This window comes from Bombina bombina, chromosome 6 (genome assembly GCF_027579735.1).
Source record: "Bombina bombina isolate aBomBom1 chromosome 6, aBomBom1.pri, whole genome shotgun sequence".
NCBI lineage: Eukaryota > Metazoa > Chordata > Amphibia > Anura > Bombinatoridae > Bombina > Bombina bombina.
In genome coordinates, this window is record NC_069504.1 from 28336733 (window position 1) to 28362256 (window position 25524).

At 52.0% G+C, this 25524-nt stretch overlaps 1 protein-coding gene across 1 annotated transcript in view; it reads right to left on the reverse strand.

Annotated features, from left to right (window-relative positions):
• Positions 1–1315: 1315 nt before the first annotated feature.
• Positions 1316–25524, reverse strand: part of LOC128664310 (protocadherin alpha-13-like) — a 134121-nt gene continuing 109912 nt past the window's right edge. The window contains exons 5-7 of the mRNA XM_053719149.1: positions 15110–15202; positions 5514–5600; positions 1316–1459 (exon numbers count right to left, since the gene is read on the reverse strand). Of these exons, the coding sequence (XP_053575124.1) occupies positions 1316–1459; positions 5514–5600; positions 15110–15202 (324 nt within the window). The remainder of the gene's footprint in view (positions 1460–5513; positions 5601–15109; positions 15203–25524) is intronic.

Consider the following 25524-nt stretch of genomic DNA (forward strand, 5'->3'; position numbering starts at 1 on the left):
ACTGAGACACACACACACACACAAAAACTCAGACACACACACACACACAAACACTGAGACACACAAAAACTCAGACACACACACACACAAAAACACTGAGACACACACACACAAAAACTCAGACACACACTTACAAAATATGTAAACTGCACTGCATTAATTATAAAGGTCATTGCTAGAGCTGCTCCCTGGCTCAGCAGAGCATCAAATGAAAGATAAACAGAGCACTCTAAAATAAATCACTAAAGAAAAGGTTTAGGCGCGCAAACTATGAAAATTCTGCTCTCTGTTCCAAGTCTGTCAGTGCACAGCCCCAGGCCGCGTGCCTACCGCTTCTTATGGCCAATCACCTCTGCACTCTGCCCACCCCCAGACCCCCGCCCGCCCTCCTACCTGTTCAGTGTGCACTTAGTGTACCGTAACCGTAATGGTCTGGTGGGCATCATACGTGGCTCCTTCACTTTAAAGACAGTGCCAAACAGTCATGCGGTCAGGTGCCAGGCATCCCCTCATGATTTGCCAGTTCCCGTTTAGAGAGACAGCACAGCAGTGAGTGACTCCACTGCTCCACATGTCACTGAGCAGTGAGCACAGATAGGCAGGCAGGATTAGGCTAGCAGCGCAACTTTGCAAGCCCCACGGCATGCCCACAACATTCATAGTGAAATTGGGCAGGGGAGAAGCAAAGTACAAACAAGCAAAAGCAGCTGGGAAAACTATTTGTTGAAATTGCAGCACTGGCTCAAGGGGCAAAAAAATTGTGTGTCTACAACTTCCCCAGTCCGACCAATGTTCACAAATGCCAGCCCCTCTAATAAAAAAAAATCTATGCATCTCAACATTGTATTTCTTTGAATTTCAATAAAATTTAAAAAAAAAAAAAAAAAAAAAATTTTTTTTTTTGGTGTCACCCCCTGGAGGGTGTCACCCGGGTGCGGCCCGCCCCCCCGCCCCCCCCCCTAGTGATGCCACTGGGTTATGGAGCAGTGGTCTTTAGACCGCTGTTTCTTAACTTGTGTTTCTGGCGAGCCTGAAGTATGAGGGGCCAAATAATAAAGGGTCCTGTTTAGATAGTGGTGCCAGTCGTCTATGTAACACTTATAGTATTATTTTATTGTACGGCCAGGCCCGCCAGTGACATTAAATGAAGAAAAGAAAAACAGAATATGTTGCCTGGCCTTCTCTCACATGCAGAATTTTGGATAACAAGAATAGAGTTGAGATAAAAACACATTTTTGTCTCTGTGCCTTGTGTTTCATGTCCCTTTAATTTAGAGCTATGAGATCGCAGCAAGTGAAATGCCACTTGGGACTATCAGCTCTTGAGAATCCTGCTAATTCTTCTCACCACAGCATGAATCACAACTTCCAGCTCCTGTTTACTCTCATAGTCCAGAGGCCGGGACAGCAGTACCCTCCCACTGCTCGGGAGATCCGTGTGGAAATACTTGTAATCTGCCTGCAAGGAAAAAGATCATTGTGAAATTAACAACACTAAATACATTTACAATGTAGACTTGGGGACATCATGTAATGAAAGGGGGGGAGAACATAAATATCAACCAGAGACAAAATTAAGTTAAAAAAGTAAAGGGAGAATTATCAGCTCTGCTCCATGTTAGTGCCATACTGTCTAGTGAGAAACTTTACTTATCACACATTTGTCTTTATAGTTTTGTACAGAGTGCCATACTGTCTAGTGAGAAACTTTACTTATCACACATTTGTCTTTATAGTTTTGTACAGAGTGCCATACTGTCTAGTGAGAAACTTTACTTATCACACATTTGTCTTTATAGTTTTGTACAGAGTGCCATACTGTCTAGTGAGAAACTTTATCACACATTTGTCTTTTTAGTTTTGTACAGAGTGCCATACTGTCTAGTGAGAAACTTTACTTATCACACATTTGTCTTTATAGTTTTGTACAGAGTGCCATACTGTCTAGTGAGAAACTTTACTTATCACACATTTGTCTTTTTAGTTTTGTACAGAGTGCCACTTGTGACACTGAGCAGCATTACAACATTTATTAATGCTGTTTAGGAACACTACATACATCTAGGGAGCACCTGATTGGTCTCACTGCCGGTGGCTTTAGTTCCTGGCCAGTCCTGCTTAGCCCCCATTCCTGGTCAGTTTTCTCCTGGTCATTACTACTCAGCCTACTGCAAACCAGTCCACCTCAATGTATTTCGCTGACCATTGCTACTGCATGTCTTCTGCAGGCTATTCCTTTCCATGTATCTTGCTGACCATTGCTACTACATGTCTTCTGCAGGCTATTCCTTTCCCATGTATCTTGCTGACCATTGCTACTGCATGTCTTCTCCAGGCTATTCCTTTCCATGTATCTTGCTGACCATTGCTACTACATGTCTTCTGCAGGCTATTCCTTTCCCATGTATCTTGCTGACCATTGCTACTGCATGTCTTCTGCAGGCTATTCCTTTCCATGTATCTTGCTGACCATTGCTACTGCATGTCTTCTGCAGGCTATTCCTTTCCATGTATCTTGCTGACCATTGCTACTGCATGTCTTCTGCAGGCTATTCCTTTCCCAGGTATCTTGCTGACCATTGCTACTGCATGTCTTCTGTTTGCTATTCCTCTTCCATGTATCTTGCCGACCATTGCTACTGCATGTCTTCTGCAGGCTATTCCTTTCCATGTATCTTGCTGACCATTGCTACTGCATGTCTTCTGCAGGCTATTCCTTTCCATGTATCTTGCTGACCATTGCTACACTGTATCTCCTTTTTCCCATTCCTACTCAGCCTACTGCTGGTTATTCCTCCTCCATGTATCTTGCTGAGCATTTATATTCCTTTTTCCTTTTGGCTATTCCTATGCACCCTTTGCTGGTTATTCCTCTTCTTTGTATCTTGCTGACCATTGCTACTCTGTGTCTCCTGTTTGCCATTCCTCTTCTTTGTATCTTACTGACCATTGCTACTCTGTGTCTCCTGTTTGCCATTCCTCTTCTTTGTATCTTACTGACCATTGCTACTCTGTGTCAACTGTTTGCCATTCCTCTTCTTTGTATCTTACTGACCATTGCTACTCTGTGTCTCCTGTTTGCCATTCCTTTTCTTTGTATCTTACTGACCATTGCTACTCTGTGTCTCCTGTTTGCCATTCCTCTTCTTTGTATCTTGCTGACCATTGCTACTCTGTGTCTCCTGTTTGCCATTCCTCTTCGTTGTATCTTGCTGACCATTGCTATTCTGTGTCTCCTGTTTGTCATTCCTCTTTTTTATATTTTGCTGACCATTGCTACTCTGTGTCTCCTGTTTACCATTCCTCTGCTGACCATTGCTACTCTGTGTCTCCTGTTTGTCATTCCTCTTCTTTGTATCTTGCTGACCATTGCTACTCTGTGTCTCCTGTTTACCATTCCTCTTCTTTGTATCTTGCTGACCATTGCTACTCTGTGTCTCCTGTTTGCCATTCCTCTTCTTTGTATTTTGCTGACCATTGCTACTCCGTGTCTCCTGTTTGCCATTCCTCTTCTTTGTATCTTGCTGACCATTGCTACTCTGTGTCTCCTGTTTACCATTCCTCTGCTGACCATTGCTACTCTGTGTCTCCTGTTTGTCATTCCTCTTCTTTGTATCTTGCTGACCATTGCTACTACATGTCTTCTGTTTGCTATTCCTCTTCCATGTATCTTGCTGACCATTGCTACTACATGTCTTCTGTTTGCTATTCCTTTCCATGTATCTTGCTGACCATAGCTACTTCATGTCTTCTGTTTGCTATTCCTCATCCATGTATCTTGCTGACCATTGCTACTGCATGTCTTCTGCAGGCTATTCCTTCACATGTATCTTGCTGACCATTGCTAATACATGTCTTCTGCAGGCTATTCCTTCCCATATATCTTGCTGACAATTGCTACTACATGTCTTCTGCAGGCTATTCCTTTCCCAGGTATCTTGCTGACCATTGCTAATACATGTCTTCTGCAGGCTATTGCTTCCCATGTATCTTGCTGACCATTGCTAATACATGTCTTCTGCAGGCTATTGCTTCCCATGTATCTTGCTGACCATTGCTAATACATGTCTTCTGCAGGCTATTCCTTCCCATGTATCTTGCTGACCATTGCTAATACATGTCTTCTGCAGGCTATTCCTTCCCATGTATCTTGCTGACCATTGCTACTACATGTCTTCTGCAGGCTATTCCTCTTCCATGTATCTTGCTGACCATTGCTACTGCATGTCTTCTGCAGGCTATTCCTTTCCCATGTATCTTGCTGACCATTGCTAATACAGGTCATATGCAGGCTATTCCTTCCCATGTATCTTGCTGACCATTGCTACTATATGTCTTCTGCAGGCTATTCCTTTGGCCGTAAATGTGCAGGGGTTGATTGGCCGTGAATGTGCAGGGGGCGGGATTGCACAAGCATATCACCAAAAATGCTTGTGCAATGATAAATGCCAACTGCGTATGCTGCCGGCATTTATCGATTTTGGGCAGACTTGATCCGCTACAGCGGATCATGTCCGCCCAACATTTGATAAATCTACCCCTCTGTGTCTACTGTTTGCCATTTATACTCGGTTTTCTGATGGCTATTCCTCTTCTTTGTATCTTGCTGACCATTGCTACTCTGTGTCTCCTGTTTGCCATTCCTCTTCTTTGTATCTTGCTGACTATTGCTACTCTGTGTCTCCTGTTTGCCATTCCTCTTCTTTGTATCTTGCTGACCATTGCTACTCTGTGTCTCCTGTTTACCATTCCTCTTCTTTGTATCTTGCTGACCATTGCTACTCTGTGTCTCCTGTTTGCCATTCCTCTTCTTTGTATCTTGCTGACCATTGCTACTCTGTGTCTCCTGTTTACCATTCCTCTTCTTTGTATCTTGCTGACCATTGCTACTCTGTGTCTCCTGTTTGTCATTCCTCTTCTTTGTATCTTGCTGACCATTCCTACTCTGTGTCTCCTGTTTACCATTCCTCTTCTTTGTATCTTTCTGACCATTGTTACTCTGTGTCTCCTATTTGCCATTCCTCTTCTTTGTATCTTGCTGACCATTGTTACTCTTTGTCTCATGTTTGCCATTCCTCTTCTTTGTATTTTGCTGACCATTGCTACTCCGTGTCTCCTGTTTGCCATTCCTCTTCTTTGTATCTTGCTGACCATTGCTACTCTGTGTCTCCTGTTTGCCATTCCTCTTCTTTGTATCTTGCTGACCATTGCTACTCCATGTCTCCTGTTTGCCATTCCTCTGCTGACCATTGCTACTCTGTGTCTCATGTTTGCCATTCCTCTGCTGACCATTGCTACTCTGTGTCTCCTGTTTGCCATTCCTCTGCTGACCATTGCTACTCTGTGTCTCATGTTTGCCATGTTTGCAATGCTCAGACTACAAATTGCATTAGTTAATTGTAATTAATTATCATTAATTATGCTGAAGCATACTGACTCTGACACTGATACTGTGACATTTTTTTGCTGATCTCTAAACTCCAGGATTGGCATTTTTTTCTGTAGAAACTCACCGTGGTCCGATCTATAATATACATGAGGGTATCTCCATCAAGATCTAAAGCCTTTGCTGTAAATACCACAGAGTCCACCTCAGCCAGCTGCAGAGATAAGATGTTACGTTGTTATCAATACTTATAGTAAAAAAACACATTCTCTCTCTCTCCCTCGTTCTCCCACCCATCCTTCTATTTCCCTCCCTAAAGTCTCTTCCCCCTCCCTTTTTTACAGTACCACCTCCTCAACATTTATGGGGTGTCCCGTTTTGCCATCTGGGAAATCTGGTTCACCTAAAAAAAGGCCAACTCTATCCTTGTAATGGTTTCCTGTTTCCTCCTCCCTGAATATCAAAATTCACATAATGCTCACCCCTTACCCTGTCCTGTAACTAATCTGTTTTTGTAAGTTTTTCCTATACAACTCATGAGTCAAACATCAGCAAACAGACAATGCAGGTCAAACCTATTAGCTGCACATGGTAGTGCAAGCCCACACTCACCCATCAGTGCAAGTTCACACTCACCCCTCAGTGCAAGCTCAAACTCACCCCTCAGTGCAAGCCCACACTCACCCATCAGTGGAAGCTCACACTCACCCCTCAGTGCAAGCCCACACTCACCCATCAGTGCAAGTTCACACTCACCCATCAGTGCAAGTTCACACTCACCCATCAGTGCAAGCTCACACTCACCCCTCAGTGCAAGCTCACACTCACCCATCAGTGCAAGTTCACACTCACCACTCAGTGCAAGCCCACACTCACCCATCAGTGCAAGCTCACACTCACCACTCAGTGCAAGCTCACACTCACCCCTCAGTGCAAGCCCACACTCACCCCTGGTGCAAGCTCACACTCACCCATCAGTGCAAGTTCACACTCACCCCTCAGTGCAAGCCCACACTCACCCCGGGTGCAGGCTCACACTCACCCCTCAGTGCAAGCCCACACTCACCCCGGGTGCAGGCTCACACTCAACCCTCAGTGCAAGCCCACACTCACCCCTCAGTGCAAGCTCACACTCACCCCTCAGTTCAAGAGCACACTCACCCCTGGTGCAAGCTCACACTCACCCCTCAGTGCAAGCTCACACTCACCCCTCAGTGCAAGCCCACACTCACGCCGGGTGCAGGCTCACACTCACCCCTCAGTGCAAGACCACACTCACCCATCAGTGCAAGTTCACACTCACCCCTCAGTGCAAGCTCACACTCACCCCTCAGTGTAAGAGCACACTCACCCCTGGTGCAAGCTCACACTCACCCCTCAGTGCAAGCTCACACTCACCCCTCAGTGCAAGCCCACACTCACCCTGGGTGCAGGCTCACACTCAACCCTCAGTGCAAGCTCACACTCAACCCTCAGTGCAAGCCCACACTCAACCCTCAGTGCAAGCTCACACTCACCCCTCAGTGCAAGCTCACACTCACCCCTCAGTGCAAGCTCACACTCACCCCTCAGTGCAAGCTCACACTCACCCCTCAGTGCAAGCCCACACTCACCCTGGGTGCAGGCTCACACTCAACCCTCAGTGCAAGCTCACACTCACCCCTCAGTGCAAGCCCACACTTACCCCTCAGTGCAAGCCCACACTTACCCCTCAGTGCAAGCTCACAGTCACCCATTAGTGCAAGCTCACATTCACCCATTAGTGCAAGCTCACACTCACCCCTCAGTGCAAGCCCGCACTCACCCCTCAGTGCAAGCTCACAGTCAACCATCAGTGCAAGCTCACACTCACCCCTCAGTGCAAGCTCACAGTCACCCCTTAGTGCAAGCTCACAGTGACCCCTCAATGCAAGCTCACAGTCGCCCCTCAATGCAAGCCCACCCTCACCCCTCAGTTTAAGGTCACACTCACCCCTCAATCCAAGCCCACACTCATCTTCAGTGTAAGCTCACAGTCGCCCCTCAATGCAAGCTCACAGTCGCCCCTCAATGCAAGCTCACACTCACCCCTCAGTGTAAGCTCACAGTTGCCCCTCAGTGTAAGCTCACACTCACCCCTCAATTCAAGCCCACACTTATCCCTCAGTGTAAGCTCACAGTCGCCCCTCAGTTCAAGCTCACACTCACCCCTCAGAGTAAGCTCACAGTTGCCCCTCATTGCAAGCTCATAGTCACCCCTCAGCGCAAGCTCACAGTCACCTCTCAATGCAAGCTAACACTCACCCCTCAGTGCAAGCTCACAGTCGCCCCTCAGTGTAAGCTCACTGTTGCCCTCAGTGCAAGCTCACACTTGCCACTCACACCTATCTCACTGTGCAACCTCACATTTGTCACTCACACTCACCCCTCAATGCAAGCTCACACTAACCCATCAATGCAGACTCACACTCAGCCCTCAGTGCATGCTCACACTAACCCCTCAGGGCATGGTCACACTAACCCCTCAAGGCATGCTCACACTAACCCCTCAGGGCATACCCACACTCACTTCTCAATTTATGCTCACACTCACTTTTCAATGCATGCTCACAATAACCCTTCAGTGCATGCTTACACTAACCCCTCAGTGCATACTCACACTATCCCATCAGTCCATTCTCACACTCACTTCTCAATGCATGCCCACACTAACTTCTCAAAGCATGTTCACACTCACTTCTCAGTGAATGCTTCCACTAAACCCTCAGTGCATGGTTACACTCATCCCTCAGTGTAAGCTCGCACTCACCCTCAGTGCAAGCCCACACTCATCCCTCAGTGCAATTTCCCAGTCACCTCTTAGTGCAAGCTCACACTCACAACTCAATACAAGCTCACACTCACCCCTCAGTGCAAGCTTACAGTCGCCCCTCAGTGCAAGCTCGCAGTCACTCCTCAGTGCAAGCTCACACTCACCCCTCAGTGCAATCTCACACTCACCCCTCAGTGCAAGCTTACAGTCACCCCTCAGTGCAAGTTCGCAGTCACCCCTCAGTGCAATCTCACACTCACCCCTCAGTGCAAGCTTACAGTCACCCCTCAGTGCAAGCTCGCAATCACTCCTCAGTGCGAGCTCACACTCACCACTCAGTGAAAGCTCACACTCACCCCTCAGTGAAATCTCACACTCACCCCTCAGTGAAATCTCACACTCACCCCTCAGTGCAAGCTTACAGTCGCCCCTCAGTGCAAGTTTGCAGACACCCCTCATTGCAAGCCCACACTCACCCCTCAGAGTAAGCTCACACTAATCCCTCAGTGCAAGCTCATGGTGACCCCTCAATGTAAGCCCACACTCACCCCTCTGTACATGCTCACACTCACTTCTCAATGCATGCCCACACTAACTTTTCAATGCATGTTCACACTCACTTCTCAGTGAATACTCCCACTAAACCCTCAGTGCATGGTTACACTCATCCCTCAGTGCAAGCTCGCACTCACCCTCACTGCAAGCCCACACTTATCCCTCAGTGCAATTTCACAGTCACCTCTTAGTGCAAGCTGACACTCACAACTCAATACAAGCTCACACTCACCCCTCAGTGCAAGCTTACAGTCGCCCCTCAGTGCAAGCTTACAGTCACTCCTCAGTGCAAGCTCACACTCACCCCTCAGTGCAATCTCACACTCACTCCTCAGTGCAAGCTTACAGTTGCCCCTCAGTGAAAGCTTGCAGTCACCCCTCAGTGCAAACTCACACTCACCCCTCAGTGCAAGCTCAAAGTCCCCCCTCAATGCAAGCCCACACTCACCCCTCAGAGTAAGCTCACACTAATCCCTCAGTGCAAGCTCATGGTCACCCCTCAATGTAAGCCCGCACTCTCCCCTCTGTACATGCTCACTTCTCAATGCATGCCCACACTAACTTTTCAATGCATGTTCACACTCACTTCTCAGTGAATAGTCCCACTAAACCCTCAGTGCATGGTTACACTCATCCCTCAGTGCAAGCTCACACTCACCCTCAGTGCAAGCCCACACTCACCCCTCAGTGCAATTTCACAGTCACCTCTTAGTGCAAGCTCACACTCACCACTCAGTGCAAGCTCACACTCACCCCCCAGTGAAATCTCACACTCACCCCTCAGTGCAATCTCACACTCACCCCTCAGTGCAAGCTCGCAGACACCCCTCATTGCAAGCCCACACTCACCCCTCAGAGTAAGCTCACACTAATCCCTCAGTGCAAGCTCATGGTGACCCCTCAATGTAAGCCCACACTCACCCCTCTGTACATGCTCACACTCACTTCTCAATGCACGCCCACACTAACTTTTCAATGCATGTTCACACTCACTTCTCAGTGAATACTCCCACTAAACCCTCAGTGCAGGGTTACACTCATCCCTCAGTGCAAGCTCACACTCACCCTCAGCGCAAGCCCACACTCATCCCTCAGTGCAATTTCACAGTCACCTCTTAGTGCAAGCTCACACTCACAACTCAATACAAGCTCACACTCACCCCTCAGTGCAATCTCACACTCACCCCATAGTGCAAGCTTACAGTAGCCCCTCAGTGCAAGCTCGCAGTTACTCCTCAGTGCAATCTCACACTCACTCCTCAGTGCAAGCTTACAGTCGCCCCTCAGTACAAGCTCGCAGTCACCCCTCAGTGCAATCTCACACTCAACCCTCAGTGCAAGCTTACAGTTGCCCCTCAGTGCAAGCTCGCAATCACTCCTCAGTGCAAGCTCACACTCACCCCTCAGTGCAATCTCACACTTACCCCTCAGTGCAATCTCACACTTACCCCTCAGTGCAATCTCACACTCACCCCTCAGTGCAATCTCACACTCACCCCTCAGTGCAATCTCACACTCACCCCTCAGTGCAATCTCACACTCACCCCTCAGTGCAATCTCACACTCACCCCTCAGTGCAAGCTTACAGTCGCCCCTCAGTGCAAGCTTGCAGTCACCCCTCAGTGCAAACTCACACTCACCCCTCAGTGCAAGCTCAAAGTCCCCCCTCAATGCAAGCCCACACTCACCCCTCAGAGTAAGCTCACACTAATCCCTCAGTGCAAGCTCATGGTCACCCCTCAATGTAAGCCCGCACTCTCCCCTCTGTACATGCTCACGCGCACTTCTCAATGCATGCCCACACTAACTTTTCAATGCATGTTCACACTCACTTCTCAGTGAATAGTCCCACTAAACCCTCAGTGCATGGTTACACTCATCCCTCAGTGCAAGCTCGCACTCACCCTCAGTGCAAGCCCACACTCACCCCTCAGTGGAATTTCACAGTCACCTTTTAGTGCAAGCTCACACTCACCCCTCAATGCAAGCTCACACTCACCCCTCAGTGCAATCTCACACTCACCCTTCAGTGCAAGCTTACAGTCAGCCCTCAGTGCAAGCTCGCAGTCACTCCTCAGTGCAAGCTCACACTCACTCCTCAGTGCAAGCTCACACTCACCCCTCAGTCCAATCTCACACTCGCCCCTCAGTGCAAGCTTAGTCGCCCCTCAGTGTAAGCTTGCAGTCACTTCTCAGTGCAATCTCACACTCACCCCTCAGTGCAAGCTTACAGTCGTCCCTCAGTGCAAGCTCGCAATCACTCCTCAGTGCAAGCTCACACTCACCCCTCAGTGCAAGCTCACACTCACCCCTCAGTGCAAGCTCACACTCACCCCTCAGTGCAATCTCACACTCACCCCTCAGTGAAAGCTTACAGTCGTCCCTCAGTGCAAGCTCGCAATCACTCCTCAGTGCAAGCTCACACTCACCCCTTAGTGCAATCTCACACTCACCCCTTAGTGCAATCTCACACTCACCCCTCAGTGCAATCTCACACTCACCCCTCAGTGCAATCTCACACTAATCCCTCAGTGCAAGCTCACACTCACCCCTCAATGTAAGCCCACACTCACCCCTCAATGCAAGCCCACACTCACCCCCTCAGTGTAAGCTCACAGTCGCCGCTTAATGCATGCTCACACTGAATCCTTCAGTTCAAATTCACACTCCCCCCTCAGTGTAAGCTCACACTCACCCCTCAGTTCAAGCTCACACTCACCCCTCAGTGTAAGCTGCCAGTTGCCCCTCAGTGCAAGCTCACAGTCACCTCTCAATGCAAGCTAACACTTACCCCTCAGTGCAAGCTCCATCGCCCCTCAGTGCAAGCTCACACTTGCCACTCACACCTATCTCACTGTGCAACCTCACACTTGTCACTCAGACTCACCCCTCAATGTAAGCTCACACTAACCCATCAATGTAGACTCACACTCAGACCTCAGTGCATGCTCACACTAACTCTTCAATTTAAGCTCACACTCACTTCACAATGCATGCTCACACTAACCCCTCAATGCATGCTCACACTAACCCCTCAATGCAAGCTCACACTAACTCCTTAAAGCAAACTCACAATAAGTCCTCAGAGCAAACTCCCAATAACCCCTCAGTGGATGCTCACACTAATTTTTTAGTGCATGCTCACACTCACTTCTCAATGCATGCTCACAATAACCCTTCAGTGCATACTTACACTAACCCCTCAGTGCAAGCTGACACTCACCCCTCAGTGCAAGCTTTCAGTCGCCCCTCAGTGCAAGCTCGCAGTCACCCCTCAGTGCAATCTCACACTCACCCCTCAGTGCAAGCTTACAGTCTCCCCTCTGTGCAAGCTCGCAATCACTCCTCAGTGCAAGCTCACATTCACCCCTCAGAGCAAGCTCACACTCACCCCTCAGTGCAATCTCACACTCACCCCTCAGTGCAATCTCACACTCACCCCTCAGTGCAATCTCACACTCACCCCTCAGTGCAAGCTTACAGTCGCCCCTCAGTGCAAGCTCGAATTCACCCCTCAGTGCAAGCTCACAGTCCCCCCTCAATGCAAGCCCACACTCACCCCTCAGAGTAAGCTCACACTAATCCCTCAGTGCAAGCTCATGGTCACCCCTCAATGTAAGCCCACACTCACCCCTCAGTGTAAGCTTACACTCACCCCTCAATGCAAGCCCACACTCACCCCCTCAGTGTAAGCTCACAGTCACCGCTCAATGCTTGCTCACACTGAATTCTTCAGTTCAAATTCACACTCCCCCTCAGTGTAAGCTCACACTCACCCCTCAGTTAAAGCTCACACTCACCCCTCAGTGTAAGCTCCCAGTTGCCCCTCAGTGCAAGCTCACAGTCACCTCTCAATGCAAGCTAACACTTACCCCTCAGTGCAAGCTCACACTCACCCCTCAGTGCAAGCTCACACTCACCCCTCAGTGCAATCTCACACTCACCCCTCAGTGCAAGCTTACAGTCGCCCCTCAGTGCAAACTCGCAGTCACCCCTCAGTGCAAGCTCACACTCACCCCTCAGTGCAAGCTCAAAGTCCCCCCTCAATGCAAGCCCACACTCACCCCCTCAGTGTAAGCTCACAGTCGCCGCTCAATGCAAGCCCACACTGAATCCTTCAGTTCAAATTCACACTCACCCTTAGTGTAAGCTCACACTCACCCCTCAGTGCAAGCTTACAGTCTCCCCTCAGTGCAAGCTCACAATCACTCCTCAGTGCAAGCTCACACTCACCCCTCAGTGCAAGCTCACACTCACCCCTCAGTGCAAGCTCACAGTCACCCCTCAGTGCAAGCTCACAGTCACCCCTCAGTGCAAGCTCACACTCACCACTCAGTGCAAGCTCAAAGTCCCCCCTAAATGCAAGCCCACACTCATCCCTCAGTGTAAGCTCACACTAATCCCTCAGTGCAAGCTCATGGTCACCCCTCAATGTAAGCCCACACTCACCCCTCAGTGTAAGCTTACACTCACCCCTCAATGCAAGCCCACACTCACCCCCTCAGTGTAAGTTCACAGTCGCCGCTCAATGCTTGCTCACACTGAATACTTCAGTTCAAATTCACACTCCCCCCTCAGTGTAAGCTCACACTCACCCCTCAGTTAAAGCTCACACTCGCCCCTCAGTGTAAGCTCCCAGTTGCCCCTCAGTGCAAGCTCATAGTCACCCCTCAGTGCAAGCTCACAGTCACCTCTCAATGCAAGCTAACACTTACCCCTCAGTGCAAAGCTCCGTCGCCCCTCAGTGCAAGCTCACACTTGCCACTCACACCTATCTCACTGTGCAACCTTACACTTGTCACTCACACTCAGCCCTCAGTGCATGCTCACACTAACTCCTCAATGCAAGCTAACACTAACTCTTCAATGGAAGCTCACACTCACTTCGCAATGCATGCTCACACTAACCCTCAATGCATACTCACACTAACTCCTCAAAGCAAACTCACAATAACTCCTCAGAGCAAACTCCCACTAACCCCTCAGTGCATGCTCACACTCATTGTTTAGTGCATGCTCATACTCACTTCTCAATGTATGCTCACACTCACTTCTCAATGCATGCTCACAATAACCCTTCAGTGCATACTTACACTAACCCCTCAGTGCATGCTCACACTCACCCCTCAGTGCATGCTCACACTCACCCCTCAGTGCAAGCTCACACTCACCCCTCAGTGCAAGCTCACACTCACCCCTCAGTGCAAGCTCACACTCACCCCTCAGTGCAAGCTCACACTCACCCATCAGTGCAAGCTCACACTCACCCCTCAGTGCAAGCTCACACTCACCCCTCAGTGCAAGCTCAAAGTCCCCTCTCAATGCAAGCCCACACTCACCCCTCTATGCAAGCCCACACTCACACCTCAGTGTAAGCTCACACTAACCCCTCAGTACAAGCTCATAGTCACCCCTCAGTGTAAGCTCACACTAACCCCTCAGTGCAAGCTCATAGTCACCCCTCAATGCAAGCTCACAGTCACCCCTTAATGCAAGCTCACAGTCACCCCTTAATGCAAGCTCACAGTCACCCCTCAATGCAAGCTCACAGTCACCCCTCAATGCAAGCTCACAGTCACCCCTCAGTGTAAGCTCACAGTCACCCCTCAGTGCAAGCTCACACTTGCCACTCACATCTATTTCACTGTGCAACCTCACACTTATCACACTTGTGCAGCACACACTCACCCCTCAATGCAAGCCCACACTCACCCCTCAGTGTAAGCTCACACTCACCCCTCAATGCAAGCCCACACTCACCCCTCAGTGTAAGTTCACAGTCACCCCTCAATGCATGCTCATACTCACCCCTCAGTGTAAGCTCACAGTTGCCCTCAGTGAAAGCTCATAGTCACCCCTCAGCGCAAGCTCACACTAACTCCTCAATGCAAACTCACAATAACTCCTCAGGGCATGCTAACACTTACCCCTCAGTTCATGCTCACAATAACCCTTCTGTGCATGCTTACACTAACTCCTCAGTGCAAACTCACACTAACCCATCAGTCCATGCTGACACTCACTTCTCTGTAAATGCTCAAACTAACCCCTCAGTGCATGAGCACACTCTCCTCTCAGTGCATGCTTACACTTACTTCTCAGTGCAGGCTCACACACACTTCTCTGCATATGCTCAAACTCACTTCTCAATGCATGCTCACACTCACTTCTCAATGCATGCTCACACTCACTTCTCAATGCATGCTCACACTCACTTCTCAATGCATGCTCACATTCACTTCTCAATGCATGCTCACACTCACTTCTCAATGCATGCTCACACTCACTTCTCAATGCATGCTCACTTCTCAATGCATGCTCACACTCACTTCTCAATGCAGGATCACACTCACTTCTCAATGCAGGATCACACTCACCTCACTAATGTTCTGAGGCATCACTGTCTCCTCCAAAAACTTTGGTTTGTTGTCATTTTCATTCAGGACTTGCACAATAATCCTGTACTGAATCTGGGTAAAATAAAGAAGATGTTTTATTTGCATTCTGGTCATACATTAAATAAATGCTGCATATTACTCGCCCACGTAAGCTCTAAAGCGTGCAGGCATTAAAGGGATATTAAACTGCAGGGCATAACTACAGTATCAGGGTTACTTCTCACTTTCTGTGCCTGATCTCTACAAAGCGCTACTCCTTTTAACCCATTGTGGGTGCTGGTTGGTGAAGCTCAGCATCTTTATACTGGATTAGTTTTGCACCCTGTGGCAGAAGCTGTGCACAGTGACATAAGTCATGCTGCTCGCTTTGTGACATTTGTCACACGATTTAGGTTAGTGTGCAGGATACAGAGCATTTCAGCAGTTTTTTTTAATGCAGTTAAAAGTGATAAAAATGATGTTATAAAAAGGCCAGCAGGAATATAGCGCAATGCAGCAGGTGCCCTGTACTGTACACACACTAATCCAGATGTCACTGAAATCTGTATATTTGCACTGATTATGTCACAGGGTGCGACAATACCTTAGCTCCAAGATAGCAGCAATGAAATGAAGGTTCAGAGCTTCACCAACTGAACAGGATAGATAATAAAACAAAGCGAGCTACAGGCACAGGAGGGAGAGAGCTGCAAGTGCAGAAGGAGAGAGCTACAGGCACAGGAGGGAGAGAGCTGCAAGTGCAGAAGGAGAGAGCTGCAGGCGCAGAAGGAGAGAGCTGCAGGCACAGAAGGAGAGAGCTGCAGGCACAGAAGGAGAGAGCTGCAGGCACAGAAGGAGAGAGCTGCAGGCACAGAAGGAGAGAGCTGCAGGCACAGAAGGAGAGAGCTGCAGGCACAGAAGGAGAGAGCTGCAGGCACAGAAGGAGAGAGCTGCAGGCACAGGAAGGAGAGAGCTGCAGGCACAGGAAGGAGAGAGCTGCAGGCACAGAAAGGAGAGAGCTGCAGGCACAGGAAGGAGAGAGCTGCAGGCACAGGAAGGAGAGAGCTGCAGGCACAGGAAGGAGAGAGCTGCAGGCACAGGAAGGAGAGAGCTGCAGGCGCAGAAGGAGAGAGCTGCAGGCGCAGAAGGAGAGAGCTGCAGGCGCAGAAGGAGAGAGCTGCAGGCGCAGAAGGAGAGAGCTGCAGGCGCAGAAGGAGAGAGCTGCAGGCGCAGAAGGAGAGAGCTGCAGGCACATGAGGGAAAGAGCTGCAGACGCATGAGGGAAAGAGCTGCAGACGCATGAGGGAAAGAGCTGCAGACGCATGAGGGAAAGAGCTGCAGGCACAGGAGGTAGAGAGCTGCAGGCGCAGGAGGTTTGAGAGCTTCAGGCGCAGGAGGTTTGAGAGCTTCAGGCACAGGAGGTAGAGAGCTGCAGGCACAGGAGGTAGAGAGCTGCAGGCACAGGAGGTAGAGAGCTGCAGGCGCAGGAGGTTTGAGAGCTGCAGGCACAGGAGGTAGAGAGCTGCAGGCACAGGAGGTAGAGAGCTGCAGGCACAGGAGGTAGAGAGCTGCAGGCACAGGAGGTAGAGAGCTGCAGGCACAGGAGGTAGAGAGCTGCAGGCACAGGAGGTAGAGAGCTGCAGACACAGAAGGGAAAAAGAGCTTCATGCACAGAAGGAGAGAGCTACAGGCACAGGAGGTAGAGAGCTGCAGGCGCAGGAGGTTTGAGAGCTTCAGGCGCAGGAGGTTTGAGAGCTTCAGGCGCAGGAGGTTTGAGAGCTTCAGGCGCAGGAGGTTTGAGAGCTTCAGGCACAGGAGGTAGAGAGCTGCAGGCACAGGAGGTAGAGAGCTGCAGGCACAGGAGGTAGAGAGCTGCAGGCACAGAAGGAGAGAGCTGCAGGCACAGAAGGAGAGAGCTGCAGGCACAGGAAGGAGAGAGCTGCAGGCACAGGAAGGAGAGAGCTGCAGGCACAGGAAGGAGAGAGCTGCAGGCACAGGAAGGAGAGAGCTGCAGGCACAGAAGGAGAGAGCTGCAGGCACAGAAGGAGAGAGCTGCAGGCTCAGAAGGAGAGAGCTGCAAGTGTAGAAGGAGAGAGCTGCAGGCACAGGAAGGAGAGAGCTGCAGGCACAGGAAGGAGAGAGCTGCAGGCACAGGAAGGAGAGAGCTGCAGGCACAGGAAGGAGAGAGCTGCAGGCACAGGAAGGAGAGAGCTGCAGGCACAGGAAGGAGAGAGCTACAGGCGCAGAAGGAGAGAGCTGCAGGCGCAGAAGGAGAGAGCTGCAGGCGCAGAAGGAGAGAGCTGCAGGCGCAGAAGGAGAGAGCTGCAGGCGCAGAAGGAGAGAGCTGCAGGCGCAGAAGGAGAGAGCTGCAGGCGCAGAAGGAGAGAGCTGCAGGCGCAGAAGGAGAGAGCTGCAGGCGCATGAGGGAAAGAGCTGCAGGCGCATGAGGGAAAGAGCTGCAGACGCATGAGGGAAAGAGCTGCAGACGCATGAGGGAAAGAGCTGCAGACGCATGAGGGAAAGAGCTGCAGACGCATGAGGGAAAGAGCTGCAGGCACAGGAGGTAGAGAGCTGCAGGCGCAGGAGGTTTGAGAGCTTCAGGCGCAGGAGGTTTGAGAGCTTCAGGCACAGGAGGTAGAGAGCTGCAGGCACAGGAGGTAGAGAGCTGCAGGCACAGGAGGTAGAGAGCTGCAGGCGCAGGAGGTTTGAGAGCTGCAGGCACAGGAGGTAGAGAGCTGCAGGCACAGGAGGTAGAGAGCTGCAGGCACAGGAGGTAGAGAGCTGCAGGCACAGGAGGTAGAGAGCTGCAGGCACAGGAGGTAGAGAGCTGCAGGCACAGGAGGTAGAGAGCTGCAGGCACAGGAGGTAGAGAGCTGCAGGCACAGGAGGTAGAGAGCTGCAGGCACAGGAGGTAGAGAGCTGCAGGCACAGGAGGAGAGAGCTGCAGGCGCAGAAGGAGAGAGCTGCAGGCGCAGAAGGAGAGAGCTGCAGGCGCAGAAGGAGAAATCTGCAAGCACAGAAGGAGAGAGCTGCAGGCACAGAAGGAGAGAGCTGCAGGCACAGAAGGAGAGAGCTGCAGGCACAGAAGGAGAGAGCTGCAGGCACAGAAGGAGAGAGCTGCAGGCGCAGAAGGAGAAATCTGCAAGCACAGAAGGAGAGAGCTGCAGGCACAGGAAGGAGAGAGCTGCAGGCACAGGAAGGAGAGAGCTGCAGGCACAGGAAGGAGAGAGCTGCAGGCACAGGAAGGAGAGAGCTGCAAGTGTAGAAGGAGACAGCTGCAGGCACAGAAGGAGAGAGCTGCAGGCACAGAAGGAGAGAGCTACAGGCACAGAAGGAGAGAGCTACAGGCACAGAAGGAGAGAGCTGCAGGCTCAGGAAGGAGACAGCTGCAGGCACAGAAGGAGAGAGCTGCAGGCACAGAAGGAGAGAGCTACAGGCACAGAAGGAGAGAGCTGCAGGCACAGAAGGAGAGAACTGCAAGTGTAGAAAGAGAGAGCTGCAGGCGCAGAAGGAGAGAGCTGCAGGCGCAGAAGGAGAGAGCTGCAGGCGCAGAAGGAGAGAGCTGCAGGCGCAGGAGGTTTGAGAGCTTCAGGCGCAGGAGGTTTGAGAGCTTCAGGCGCAGGAGGTTTGAGAGCTTCAGGCGCAGGAGGTAGAGAGCTTCAGGCACAGGAGGTAGAGAGCTGCAGGCACAGGAGGTAGAGAGCTGCAGGCACAGAAGGAGAGAGCTGGAGGCACAGAAGGAGAGAGCTGCAAGCACAGGAAGGAGAGAGCTGCCGGCACATGAGGGAAAGAGCTGCAGGCACATGAGGGAAAGAGCTGCAGGAATATAAGGGAAAGAGCTGCAGGCACATGAGGGAAAGAGCTGCAGGCACATGAGGGAAAGAGCTGCAGGAATATAAGGGAAAGAGCTGCTGGTACATGAGGGAAAGAGCTGCAGGCACAGGAGGGAAAGAGCTGCAGGAATATAAGGGAAAGAGCTGCTGGTACATGAGGGAAAGAGCTGCAGGCACAGGAGGTAGAGAGCTGCAGGCACAGAAGGAGAGAGCTGGAGGCACAGAAGGAGAGAGCTGCAAGCACAGGAAGGAGAGAGCTGCCGGCACATGAGGGAAAGAGCTGCAGGCACATGAGGGAAAGAGCTGCAGGAATATAAGGGAAAGAGCTGCAGGCACATGAGGGAAAGAGCTGCAGGCACATGAGGGAAAGAGCTGCAGGAATATAAGGGAAAGAGCTGCTGGTACATGAGGGAAAGAGCTGCAGGCACAGGAGGTAGAGAGCTGCAGGTGCAGAAGGAGAGAGCTGCAGGCACAGGAGGGAAAGAGCTGCAGGCACAGGAGGGAAAGAGCTGCAGGCACAGGAGGGAAAGATCTGCAGGCACAGGAGGGAAAGAGCTGCAGGCACAGGAGGGAAAGAGCTGCAGGTACATGAGGGAAAGAGCTGCAGACGCATGAGGGAAAGAGCTGCAGACGCATGAGGGAAAGAGCTGCAGACGCATGAGGGAAAGAGCTGCAGGCGCAGGAGGTAGAGAGCTGCAGGCGCAGGAGGTTTGAGAGCTTCAGGCACAGGAGGTTTGAGAGCTTCAGGCACAGGAGGTAGAGAGCTGCAGGCACAGGAGGTAGAGAGCTGCAGGCACAGGAGGTAGAGAGCTGCAGGCGCAGGAGGTTTGAGAGCTGCAGGCACAGGAGGTAGAGAGCTGCAGGCACAGGAGGTAGAGAGCTGCAGGCACAGGAGGTAGAGAGCTGCAGGCACAGGAGGTAGAGAGCTGCAGGCACAGGAGGTAGAGAGCTGCAGGCACAGGAGGTAGAGAGCTGCAGGCACAGGAGGTAGAGAGCTGCAGACACAGAAGGGAAAAAGAGCTTCATGCACAGAAGGAGAGAGCTACAGGCCCAGGAGGTAGAGAGCTGCAGACACATGAGGTAGAGAGCTGCAGGCGCAGGAGGTAGAGAGCTGCAGGCGCAGGAGGTTTGAGAGCTTCAGGCGCAGGAGGTTTGAGAGCTTCAGGCGCAGGAGGTTTGAGAGCTTCAGGCGCAGGAGGTTTGAGAGCTGCAGGCACAGGAGGTAGAGAGCTGCAGGCACAGGAGGTAGAGAGCTGCAGGCACAGGAGGTAGAGAGCTGCAGGCACAGAAGGAGAGAGCTGCAGGCACATGAAGGAGAGAGCTGCAGGCACATGAGGGAGAGAGCTGCAGGCACATGAGGGAGAGAGCTGCAGGCACATGAGGGAGAGAGCTGCAGGCACATGAGGGAGAGAGCTGCAAGTGCAGAAGGAGAGAGCTGCAGGCACAGGGGGAAGAGAGCTGCAGGCGCAGAAGGAGAGAGCTGCAGGCACAGGAGGGAGAGAGCTGCAAGTGCAGAAGGAGAGAGCTGCAGGCACAGAAGGAGAGAGCTGCAGGCACAGAAGGAGAGAGCTGCAGGCACAGAAGGAGAGAGCTGCAGGCGCAGAAGGAGAAATCTGCAAGCGCAGAAGGAGAGAGCTGCAGGCACAGAAGGAGAGAGCTGCAGGCACAGAAGGAGAGAGCTGCAGGCACAGGAAGGAGAGAGCTGCAGGCACAGGAAGGAGAGAGCTGCAAGTGTAGAAGGAGAGAGCTGCAGGCACAGAAGGAGAGAGCTGCAGGCACAGAAGGAGAGAGCTGCAGGCACAGAAGGAGAGAGCTACAGGCACAGAAGGAGAGAGCTGCAGGCACAGAAGGAGAGAACTGCAAGTGTAGAAAGAGAGAGCTGCAGGCACAGAAGGAGAGAGCTGCAGGCACAGAAGGAGAGAGCTGCAAGTGTAGAAGGAGAGAGCTGCAGGCACAGAAGGAGAGAGCTGCAGGCACAGGAGGGAGAGAGCTGCAGGCACAGAAGGAGAGAGCTGGAGGCACAGAAGGAGAGAGCTGCAAGCACAGGAAGGAGAGAGCTGCCGGCACATGAGGGAAAGAGCTGCAGGCACATGAGGGAAAGAGCTGCAGGAATATAAGGGAAAGAGCTGCAGGCACATGAGGGAAAGAGCTGCAGGCACATGAGGGAAAGAGCTGCAGGAATATAAGGGAAAGAGCTGCTGGTACATGAGGGAAAGAGCTGCAGGCACAGGAGGTAGAGAGCTGCAGGCACAGGAGGTAAAGAGCTGCAGGCACAGGAGGGAAAGAGCTGCAGGCACAGGAGGGAAAGAGCTGCAGGCACATGAGGGAAAGAGCTGCAGGTGCAGAAGGAGAGAGCTGCAGACACATGAGGGAAAGAGCTGCAGGCACAGGAGGGAGAGAGCTGCAGGTGCATGAGGTTTGAGAGCTTCAGGCACAGGAAGGAGAGAGCTGCAAGCAGAGGAGGTAGAGAGCTGCAGGCACAAAAGGGAAAAAGAGCTTCAGGCACAGAAGGAGAGAGCTACAGGCCCAGGAGTTAGAGAGCTGCAGGCACAGGAGGTAGAGAGCTGCAGGCACAGGAGGTAGAGAGCTGCAGACACAGAAGGGAAAAAGAGCTTCAGGCACAGAAGGAGAGAGCTACAGGCCCAGGAGGTAGAGAGCTGCAGGCACATGAGGTAGAGAGCTGCAGGCACAGGAGGTAGAGAGCTGCAGGTGCAGGAGGTTTGAGAGCTTCAGGCACAGGAAGGAGAGAGCGGCAAGCACAGGAGGTAGAGAGCGGCAAGCACAGGAGGTAGAGAGCTGCAGGCACAGGAGGTAGAGAGCTGCAGGCACAGGAGGTAGAGAGCTGCAGGCACAGGAGGTAGAGAGCTGCAGGCACAGGAGGTAGAGAGCTGCAGGCACAGGAGGTAGAGAGGTGCAGGTGAGAGAGAGCTGCATGCACAGAAGGGAGGGAGCTGCATGCACAGAAGGAGAGAGCTACAGGCACAGGAGGGAGAGAGCTGCAGGCGCAGAAGGAGAGAGCTGCAGGTGCAGGAGGGAGAGAGCTGCAGGCACAGAAGGAGAGAGCTGCAGGTGCAGGAGGGAGAGAGCTGCAGACACAGAAGGAGAGAGCTGCAGGCACAGGAGGGAAAGAGCTGCAGGAACATAAGGGAAAGAGCTGCAGGCACAGGAGGGAAAGAGCTGCAGGCACAGGAGGGAAAGAGCTGCAGGCACATGAGGGAAAGAGCTGCAGGTACATGAGGGAAAGAGCTGCAGGTGCAGAAGGAGAGAGCTGCAGGCACAGAAGAAGAGAGCTGCAGGCACAGAAGGAGAGAGCTGCAGGCACATGAGGGAGAGAGCTGCAGGCACATGAGGGAGAGAGCTGCAGGCACAGAAGGAGAGAGCTGCAGGCGCATGAGGGAGAGAGCTGCAGGTGCAGGAGGGAGAGAGCTGCAGGAATATAAGGAAAAGAGCTGCAGGTACATGAGGGAGAGAGCTGCAGGCACATGAGGGAGAGAGCTGCAAGCACATGAGGGAGAGAGCTGCAGGTACAGAAGGAGAGAGCTGCAGGCACAGAAGGAGAGAGCTGCAGGCGCAGGAGGGAGAGAGCTGCAGGCACAGAAGGAGAGAGCTGCAGGCACATGAGGGAGAGAGCTGCAGGCACAGGAGGGAGAGAGCTGCAGGCACAGGAGGGAGAGAGCTGCAGGCACAGGAGGGAGAGAGCTGCAGGCACAGGAGGGAGAGAGCTGCAGGCACAGAAGGATAGAGCTGCAGACACAGAAGGAGAGAGCTGCAGGCACAGAAGGAGAGAGCTGCAGGCACAGGAGGGAGAGAGCTGCAGGCACAGAAGGAGAGAGCTGCAGACACATGAGGGAAAGAGCTGCAGGCGCATGAGGGAGAGAGCTGCAGGCGCAGGAGGGAGAGAGCTGCAGGCACAGAAGGAGAGAGCTGCAGGCACAGAAGGAGAGAGCTGCAGGCACATGAGGGAGAGAGCTGCAGGCGCATGAGGGAGAGAGCTGCAGGCGCAGGAGGGAGAGAGCTGCAGGCACAGAAGGAGAGAGCTGCAGGCACAGAAGGAGAGAGCTGCAGGCACAGAAGGAGAGAGCTGCAGGCACATGAGGGAGAGAGCTGCAGGCACAGAAGGAGAGAGCTGCAGGCACAGAAGGAGAGAGCTGCAGGCACAGAAGGAGAGAGCTGCAGGCACATGAAGGAGAGAGCTGCAGGCACATGAGGGAGAGAGCTGCAGGCACATGAGGGAGAGAGCTGCAGGCACATGAGGGAGAGAGCTGCAGGCACATGAGGGAGAGAGCTGCAGGCACAGAAGGAGAGAGCTGCAGGCACAGAAGGAGAGAGCTGCAGGCACATGAGGGAGAGAGCTGCAGGCACATGAGGGAGAGAGCTGCAGGAATATAAGGGAAAGAGCTGCAGGCACATGAGGAAGAGAGCTGCAGGCACATGAGGGAGAGAGCTGCAAGCACATGAGGGAGAGAGCTGCAGGTACAGAAGGAGAGAGCTGCAGGTGCAGGAGGGAGAGAGCTGCAGGCACAGAAGGAGAGAGCTGCAGGCACAGGAGGGAGAGAGCTGCAGGCACAGGAGGGAGAGAGCTGCAGGCACAGAAGGAGAGAGCTGCAGGCACAGGAGGGAGAGAGCTGCAGGCACAGGAGGGAGAGAGCTGCAGGCACAGGAGGGAGAGAGCTGCAGGCACAGGAGGGAGAGAGCTGCAGGCACATGAGGGAGAGAGCTGCAGGCACAGAAGGAGAGAGCTGCAGGCACATGAGGGAGAGAGCTGCAGGCACATGAGGGAGAGAGCTGCAGGCACAGAAGGATAGAGCTGCAGGCACAGGAGGGAGAGAGCTGCAGGCACAGGAGGGTAGAGCTGCAGGCACAGAAGGAGAGAGCTGCAGGCACAGGAGGGATAGAGCTGCAGACACAGGAAGGAGAGAGCTGCAGACACAGGAGGGAGAGAGCTGCAGGCACAGGAGGGAGGGAGCTGCAGGCACAGGAAGGAGAGAGCTGCAGACACAGAAGGGAGAGAGCTGCAGGCACAGGAGGGAGAGAGCTGCAGGCACATGAGGGAGAGAGCTGCAGGCACATGAGGGAGAGAGCTGCAGGCACATGAGGGAGAGAGCTGCAGGCACATGAGGGAGAGAGCTGCAGGCACATGAGGGAGAGAGCTGCAGGCACATGAGGGAGAGAGCTGCAGGCACATGAGGGAAAGAGCTGCAGGAATATAAGGGAAAGAGCTGCAGGCACATGAGGGAAAGAGCTGCAGGCACATGAGGGAAAGAGCTGCAGGAATATAAGGGAAAGAGCTGCAGGCACATGAGGGAAAGAGCTGCAGGCACATGAGGGAAAGAGCTGCAGGCACAGGAGGTAGAGAGCTGCAGGCGCAGAAGGAGAGAGCTGCAGGCACAGGAGGGATAGAGTTGCAGGAACATAAGGGAAAGAGCTGCAGGCACATGAGGGAAAGAGCTGCAGGCACATGAGGGAGAGAGCTGCAGGCACATGAGGGAGAGAGCTGCAGGCACATGAGGGAGAGAGCTGCAGGCACATGAGGGAGAGAGCTGCAGGCACATGAGGGAGAGAGCTGCAGGCACATGAGGGAGAGAGCTGCAGGCACATGAGGGAGAGAGCTGCAGGCACATGAGGGAGAGAGCTGCAGGCACATGAGGGAGAGAGCTGCAGGCACATGAGGGAGAGAGCTGCAGGCACAGGAGGTAGAGAGCTGCAGGCACAGGAGGGAGAGAGCTGCAGGCACATGAGGTAGAGAGCTGCAGACACAGGAGGGAGAGAGCTGCAGGCACAGGAGGGAGAGAGCTGCAGGCACAGGAGGGAGAGAGCTGCAGGCACAGGAGGGAGAGAGCTGCAGGCACCGGAGGGAGAGAGCTGCAGGCACATGAGGGAGAGAGCTGCAGGCACAGAAGGTGAGAGCTGCAGGCACAGGAGGGAGAGAGCTGCAGACACATAAATTATTTTTATATAGTTTGAAGATGCCCCAAATTTGAAAACCGCAAAAAATACAAAAACAAATAGACCCCTATATTATTTTAGTCTTTTGCTCTCACCTAAAGGGACATACAACCCATTGTTTTCCTTCCATGATTCAGACACAACATACGATTGTAAACAACTTGCCAATCTGCTTTGTTCTCTTGGTATCCTTTGTTGAAAGGTATACCTAGCTAGGCTCAGGAGCTCGGAACTAGCTGCTGATTGGTGGCTGCACATATTATGCTTCTTGTCATTAGCTTACCAATGTGTTCAGCTAGCTCCCAGTAGTGCATTGCTGCTCTTCAATAAATGATAACATTAGATTAAAGAAACACTGATAACAGAAGTCAAAAGGAAAGTTGTTTAAAATGGTTTGCTTTATCTGAATCATGAGATATTTCATGTCCCTTTAATTACATGATGTGGTTATTTGCTTTATCTGAATGATGAGATATTTCATGTCCCTTTAATTACATGATGTGGTTATTTGCTTTATCTGAATGATGAGATATTTCATGTCCCTTTAATTACATGATGTGGTTATTTGCTTTATTGGAATCATGAGATATTTCATGTCCCTTTAATTACATGATGTGGTTATTTGCTTTATTGGAA